The 8,051-nt window shown below is 39.0% G+C and overlaps 1 protein-coding gene across 1 annotated transcript; it reads right to left on the minus strand.

Annotated features, from left to right (window-relative positions):
• Positions 1-3,310: 3,310 nt before the first annotated feature.
• On the minus strand, positions 3,311-3,828 carry LOC147442999 (uncharacterized). Its single transcript, XM_086529462.1, has 2 exons — positions 3,499-3,828; positions 3,311-3,394 (listed from the first exon to the last, which is right to left on the minus strand). The coding sequence occupies exons 1-2, from the start codon at positions 3,826-3,828 to the stop codon at positions 3,311-3,313; spliced, it is 414 nt and encodes a 137-aa protein (XP_086385588.1).
• Between the last annotated feature and the right edge of the window lie 4,223 nt (positions 3,829-8,051).

The raw sequence follows: 8,051 nt of genomic DNA on the forward strand, positions 1-8,051 counted from the left end.
TAACTCGACACCTCAACATGCTCAAAAGCGGGATGGATCAAAGTGGGATCGAAGCTCAAAGGACTCAGAAGCGGGATATAAGTAACAAGCACGAGTGGAAAGTGGAATCAAGCAGGGAAATATCTATTAATTTGTACTTTTAATTAATGCCAAATCCATGCCCAATTTTTGCCGAATTCTTGTAATTTAAGCATTTTCCATCAAAACCTTGTAATTTTTATTTTTCTCGTTAGCAGCTAAAAAGTAGGAGTTCTTAGTGTTTTGGGAGCGCCAAAACATGTTTAAAATGGCCTAGGGTCATAGTATGGGCGCCCGGACACTTACTCAAGTGCTTTAAAAGCCAAAAATTGTTAATCTAGACTTCATAATTTGAGATTTTAGTGCAAAAACGTGAGAGATTTTCTATGTTCTCTACATCCCGCTTCTCATTGTGTGTGAGAGGGAGGTGAGAGAGGTGTTGCAGGCAACCAAAGAGGCATTCTCTATGTGCCTTGGCTCGGTATCGGTGTCTATGACGCACTAGAGTCTCATCTTATCCGGTGACAAGCATAGGCAAAGAGGTGAGTGACACACCTTCTTCTTCTTCTTCTTCTTCTTCTCGTTCAAGAACAACCCTCTGGTCGTGTGTGTGTGTGTGTATGCGTGTATGCTCACCCACGGTCAAGGCACAAGTCTCGGTAATGATCCTCTTACTTGTGTAGCCTTCGTGCATAAGGGGGTGAAGCAAAGAAGATGATGGTTAGGGCATCTCCCGCATCCACTCCGCCTGCGTAAGGGGAAAGGGGTGGGAGAATGGTTAACAGTCGGGGAAACCAATCACCCACTTTCCACCCCGCATGCACCCTTCTTTTCTTTTTTAGTGAACTAAGCTACCACACTATGTGACATATAAAAACAGCTCCCTTAATTATTCCCAGAACAATCATTCATTAAATCAGTCCTTCAAACAGTTGAAAACAACGTCCAAGTAAAACAGTATTCATTACTTCAAATAAACAATTTTATCTTTGATTTCCTTCCATAGCTTATCTTTCCTTAGACATTCTTTTCTTTTCAGAGCTCTTTCCATCATTAGAATCTTTCAAATTAATCTTTTCAAGAGCAGTCTCCACAAGACTTTTTCAGCATAGTCTTTCTTAGACCTCTTTTCAATCAGAGTCTTTTCTCATCAAGACTTCTCACAACAGTCCTCAGACTTTCTTTCAAACAGAGTCGATGTATCTAGAATCTGACCTCTCTCCTAAAGCTACCCGTAACTAGGAGAGGATACCAAGGGACCAACTCGACCTTCTTCAATGGGTGCCAAAAAATTTAATGCTCATAGACATTCTAAGCTTTTCTGCCCCTCCAAAGTGGTGATCATCTCTTGGGGGCACTCTTTGCACCATTGGTCTCTCAGCCCAGCAAAAACCAACACCTCATCCACTTCATGACCTTGGCCACATGCTGAGTGGGATAAGGAACATAGGAGAGTAGGGATTCAACTCCTTGTTCAAACCATAATCAAATCATAATCATCATCGTCGTGTTCTTGGTGGAATTCCAAATCATAAACCATATCATCTTCACCATGTTCTTGGCAGTATTCATATTGAATCATATCTTTTTCCTTGCCATAATCTTGGTGGATTCAACCATATCTTTCTCATATCCTTTTCTTAAGCTACTTTGCAAAACAAACTTGAAATCAAACAGTGTTCATTTAGGAAAACAACTTACTTTCCTAAGATGCAGCAAAACACATGCTCGTTGTTTCGTGATTGGTATAACCAATTCTTAATCGTTCGATTCTCGGGAATCCTATGGCAATTCTATCGTTTTTTATGCATGCCTGCAATTTTATCTATGAATTTAAAATGCTGGAACCTGGCTTTCGAATCGATTAGGTTGCACAAAAGCCATTGGTGTTGGAGCTGTCATCGTCCAAACTATGTTCATCGCAACCTCTTGTACAATTGGCACTTCAACTTGTATAACTGGGGCTCCTTCTTGAACTTCGGGTGCTACAACCAGTTCTTGAGGGTTTTGAGCTTCATTCCTAGCACCTCGTCCACCGCTACCACCACGACCGCTTCGTGCATGTGCCATATTGAGGTAAAAAATAAACAAAGGAGAATACTGCAATAAATTTGGTTAGAATTCGACCAAAAGTCCATAAAAGCTTAGGGTTTTCACTCCCCTAATTTTAGAGCATCAAAAACCTATTTTTAGAGTCAATTTACTCTATTTTTAGGTTTCTGTTTTCCAACAGAGAGTTATTTTTTCAGCATCTTATCCTATTCTAGAGTATGTGATAATTTTTTTAGAATGTATTGAGCACAGAAAAGGGTCTGAAAAATTCAAAAATCTCTGAAAAATAGGCTTTTTGACATAGAAAAATTAATAATAATTTTTCTAGTAGTAAATAAATTAGATAAAAATTATATGCATGAAATATAGACATTAGGAAATAGGCTCATAAATTTTTATGCAATTTGGAGTCTATTTGATATGAAAAAGCATAAAAAGTATCTCTTACTGTCCTAAAAAGCAAGAAAATAGCAAATCAAGATTAGGGTTCATCACCATGGATCTTGGGATATGGCAGTTGCTAATAGATGTTTAATCTTCAAGATCTAGGTAGGCCAAACAAAACTTGTGTGCAGTTGTGCACCGCTGGATGCATCCTACATGTGACAACAGTAAAAACAAGAGAGAGGGTAGAGAGAGAGTGTTAGAGAGACATACCCGTGGCTATGGAGATCTTGGGGATGAAGGGCACAAACTTGCGCTCCAAAGTCTTCACCAAACTTGTGATTATGGGGGAGGGTGCTTGTCTTTTTATAAGCACCAGGAGGAGAGAGAAGGTTCACAAAAAGCAAGAGAGAGAGAGAGAGAGAGAGAGAGAGATCAAATTTGCGCAAAATTGATTCTAGAGGGTTTCTACAGCTTTTTTAAGCTTGCCCAATCTTGTTCCTCAAGTTTCCAGCTTTTTTGATGAGTTTTGGCCTAATTTTGGTAGATGGGAACCTAATTTTGCAATTTTGAAGCTTTTAGAACCTTCCAACACTTATCCACTCACATAAATAGCCTCTCCCACAAATAATTACAATTAATATTAAAAAGATGTTCTCTGGACTTAATTTTGATGGGAAATTAAGCCTACTGCAATTTTAAAAATCCATTTTTGAAGCCGAAAAATATGATAAATCAAGAAATTTAATCTTTATTAATAAAATAATTCAGAGTACAAAAATTCCGGAGTCAGATAATTTTTCAAGAATTTCTTGGGATATTACATCCTCCCATACTTAAATAACTCGAGATGTCCTCATCTCAGGAACATCTTTGGATAATTCTTTAGTAAGGTCTTCTCATCTTCCCAAGTCGCTGCTTTAACGAGGTACTCCTTCCACTGAACCAAGTGTTCTCTGATCACTTAATTTCTGAGATTCCTTTCTTGAGTCTCTAGGATACAATCCGGTCGAATCTCCATTGTTCTTTGTGTTGTAGTACAACCTGTTCATCATTCAAGATATGATCTGGTCTAGGGTTGTACGTCTTCAACAAGCTTATATGAAACATGTCATGAATCTTCAGATGTTTCGAAAGTCGTAATTTATACGCTTGAGGTCCAATCCTTCTCAGAACTTCATAAGGTCCACAATATATAGGACTTAGCTTCCTGTACTTTCCAATTGACAGAGAGCTCTTGTCTGGTTTAACTCGCAGAAACTCCATGTCGCCTTCATTGGAAATTCTTTCCGATCTATTGATATCGGCATAGCGCTTCTGTCGGTCATTTGCCGCTTGAATCTCTTTCGGAACAGCTCTAACTTGATGATTCATCTATTCAAGCATTTGCATAGAAGCTTCCACTCTAATGGTAGGATCTGAAAATTTCAAAGGTGACAAACAGTCTTGTCCATAGAGTGCTTCAAATGGAGTCATATCAATGCTCGAGTGATAAGATGAATTGTAGGCGTATTCCACCAATGGAAGATATTGAATCCACTTCTTTGGTTCACGGCTACAGCAAGCTCTAAGGATGTCTTCAATTACTTGATTCACCCTTTCAGTTTGGTCATCAGTCTGGGGATGATAAGATGTACTGAAATTCAGTTGGGTTCCAACTGCTTGAAATAAGGATGTCCAAAATTTTGAAGTAAATTTGGCATCTCGGTCGCTTACTATCCTTTTCGGCAATTCGTGAATTCTTAAAACTTCCTTGATAAATACCCTCGTAATGTCTGCAGTATAAGTCGTCTTAACAGAGATAAGGTGTTCTACTTAGTTTTGTTTGAACATCATATTGTGAGGAATACCAAATAACATTTCTACCATAGTCTCAAAGTAACCTACCAAATCAACTCAGGAAACCTCAAAACCAAACTATTTTTGGAAATGAGTCCCTCGTACAAAGGATACTTTGTTGAATGGTTTTATAAAATGTATACGCATGATTAGAAGTGTCAACCAAGTGTTTCAAATGCAATAAATTCCTCGTGGAAGCTTGCATGAGGGTGGCCATTTTTTGTATCGGACTAAAGAGTCCTTCGTATAAAGAGAGCATGGTCGATTTTAAAAAAAAAGGAATGGAGTGTATTTTATTTAAGAGCTTCTACTTTTGTACTTTTGTAATTGTTTCACCTTTTTAAAGATTTTTGCCGTCATTTTCGTGCAAAACATTATCCCAATGTGTTGTAATGGCTCTATTTCACCTTTGCTACATATTGCAACTCTAGTCGAGTCTCTATATGTCTAGAGTGTTTGTAAAGATTGCAATATCTACATGAATTGAGCACACTAAGGAAAGTGATCATTCGCAATTGGAGAGGTACCCTACTCCCTTAGCACGACCACAGTTGGGGAGGTTTCCTATTGTTTCATCCAACAAAAACAATTCAATGCTTCTTCAACAATCCCTCACTGAGCATATCCTCCTATAAGAGGACTCTTAGGGACTTTGTCTATCAAGAAACCCTCACTTCGTATCTGGTAAAAACGACCCACTACTTCTTGCCATAGCTATGTTAGGTGTATCTTGCACTCAATGCATTCCAAGATTAACAGGCACAAAATGTTTCCTAAATAGCCTTTGACTAGAAATCTCATCCTGAATTCTTCGCCCATGAAATAGCTTCCTTGCCTCAGCCATGTTCATCATATCCTAGAACTCTTTGGTATGTCTGGTTGCAAGAGACAACACCATCTTGATAACCACACTTGGCATACATACCAAATAAAGCCTTTTCAAGAATGACATCTTTCTCTAATAGCCCCCAAAGCAATCTCATCATGAATCCCGGGGGATTCACCATCGAAAACTTACCGCACCACGTAAGTGCAGCAGAGGGTTTTTTTTTACCAAGTTACATAAGTGTATAAGTTAGGTGCAGGCCCCAATAATTTATCTCCCAAGCTTAAAAATAAGGGAGGGGGTATCATATTAATGGGGGGGGGTTGACTCGGGTTGATTACTTGTAACGATTGGTCACCGGTGTGCACTATAACTCGGATGAATTTAGGAGAATTTTTTTTTCAAGTCACACATCAAATTTTGCATCAAGCCGGTCTTAGATAAGAGATGATTTAGAGTAGGTCAAGGGTTGATTTGCACTAGCTTTGGATGGGTCAGAATTGGATGAGTATCTAGAGCGTAGGCTGATCGAGCACATAGATTGAAAGTCAAACTAAAACACATTGGAGGTACATCTAGTAATCAACATAAGTGGTTCCGTAATATGTTGCCAGTCACTATGCTACACACTCATTGACTAGTTTTACTCAGCTAGATTATGTGAGACCTAAATTTTATATGTAAGATAGGGGTATAATAGTTTTCTTCATTGATTGTCATATAAGCGTAAAAAGGGGGGGTCATATTCCATAATATGAGTCGTATATAGGGTTTTTATCAAAGTTGTCCACTCGCAGGTGGCGTCTAGTTTTGTATAAAGAGTGAATCCCCCGGGTCATGAATTCTCTCATCCATATCAACTTCTTGTGTAAGACCACAAGCCTTTAAAAAGCGAGCATAAGTGATTGTATACTTCCCTTTGCATCCAATGAACAATAGAACTAAGCATGGCGTAGCCATGTTTGGCATATCTTGCAATCAACATGTTCCAAGAGACAACATTTCAGACAAAAAGCTCATCAAGAGAATTTTTTGCTTTCATGAGGGCACTATGTTTACTATACATATCAAACAAATCACTGCCCACCACAACATGATATTTCTTCAACCGCCACTAATGAGCGATCTCAATGTGAATTCTCTCACTCATGTAAAGATGTGTAAGGTCAAAGGTCTCCATGGTACATGTATGCATGATTGCCTTTTTTAGAAAGACCTTTTCTCCATATGCATATCCACATAAGCATTTCCAAGATCAATGTGTTTCTCAAAAAATTGCTAGCATTGGCGATTGCATCTAGAAAAGGCCTTCGTATGAAGGTTGGGTTATAAAGCCTAGAGCTTCCTTGCCACAGCCAGGTTGGGAATATCCGGCCATCAACATGGTCCAAGAAATGAGGTTGTGGATAGAAAGCTCATCCAAGGACTTTATGTGCTTTTGTAAGGACACTAATTTGATATATATATATAAACCAAAAATTAACCAAGCACATATTCCTCCAATAGCTCCTAACTAGAAATCCCATTGTGAATTCTCTTGACCATGTAAACGTCTTGCGTAAGGACATAGGCCTTCATGATGCAAGCGTAGGTGAATGAAATTGGAGAAAGGACTTTTCTTTGCATCTGGATAAGATAGCCCAGAGATTTTTTGTCACAGCCATGATGGGCATATCTTGCATTAAATGTACTCCAAGAAAGGGCACTACATTTGTCATGTACACAGAGATCAAAGCATAACCCATCATGAAATCTTTTTTCAATAGACCTTGATCAGCAATCTCATTGTGAAGTCTTTCACCCATATGAAAGTCTTTCATAAGGCCATAGATCCTCAAGGTACAAGCATAAGTGAAAACATTTGAAGAAAGGTCTTCCCTTCACATCTAGTTGAAATGCAATGGGATTTGTTTGCCAAAGCCATGTTGAGCATATCCTATAATAAATGAGATGAAATCTTGGAGAGGATGCCCATCAAGAGATTCCTTGCCAGCATGTTGGGCATATACTACAATCAATGAGATGATGACTTGGAGAGCATGCCCATCAAGAACTATGGGCATATACTACAATCAATGAGATGATGACTTGGAGAGCATGCCCATCAAGAACTATTCAGGCATACATATTACCAAAGCATTGCTGAGAAAATATCTCGTATAAGGCAGCCTTCAAGGTGCAAGCCCTCCTTTCACATATGGTGAAAGCAACACAAGGCTTCTATTCCATAGCCATGTTGGGTATACCCTTTAATCAACACAATCCAAGTGATGACTCAACAATTTGACTACATGAGGGTACAACATTTGACTCAACAATGTACTCCCCAAATATGCATCTTATTGAAGTAACTAGCTCGCTGGTCATCCGCGTGCACACGGATGATCAGGCTCCTTTTGAGCACACATTCCAAGTTGTCTTTTGCATGTCGTCTTTGCATCTAGTTGAAAGAGCCTACAGATTCCGTGCTAGAGCCATGTTTGGCATATCCTACAATAAACTCATTCCTAGTGCTGACATTCCGAGAAGGAAGCTTACATTTGATATACGCACTCAACAATGCACTCCCTACATATGCATCTTTCATGAGAAACCCACTAACATGGAGCTCACCGATCATCCGTGTGTGCGCGGATGATCGGGCTGCTTTTGAGCATATGTTGTGAGTCTTTACTCATTTGAAAGCACTCCCTTAGCATTTAGAAAAAGGCCTTCCCATTGTATCCAATCAAGACAACCTTGAGCTTCCTTTATAGAGACATGCTAGGCATATTCTATAATCAACAAGATGAGAGGATGCAGTTCAAGAATTGTTCATGCTTTTGGTAGGGCACCACATTCGACATACATATCGACCAAATCACAAGCCTTTAAAGGCATCATTGCCACATCCATGTTCGGTGTACCTTGCAATCAACGCATTTTAAGTGAT

This window comes from Adiantum capillus-veneris, chromosome 14 (genome assembly GCF_014529385.1).
Source record: "Adiantum capillus-veneris isolate H3 chromosome 14, ASM1452938v2, whole genome shotgun sequence".
In the NCBI taxonomy this organism is placed as follows: Eukaryota; Viridiplantae; Streptophyta; class Polypodiopsida; order Polypodiales; family Pteridaceae; genus Adiantum; species Adiantum capillus-veneris.

What these genes read in the sequence shown, in the direction of transcription:
- LOC147442999 (XM_086529462.1), bottom strand. Translation starts at nt 3,828, where the DNA reads ATGAATCATCAAGTTAGAGCTGTTCCGAAAGAGATTCAAGCGGCAAAT. An exon ending in ATATCTTGAATGATGAACAG is followed by an intron (nt 3,395 to 3,498) that starts GTTGTACTACAA and finishes CACTTGGTTCAG; the next exon opens with TGGAAGGAGTACCTCGTTAA.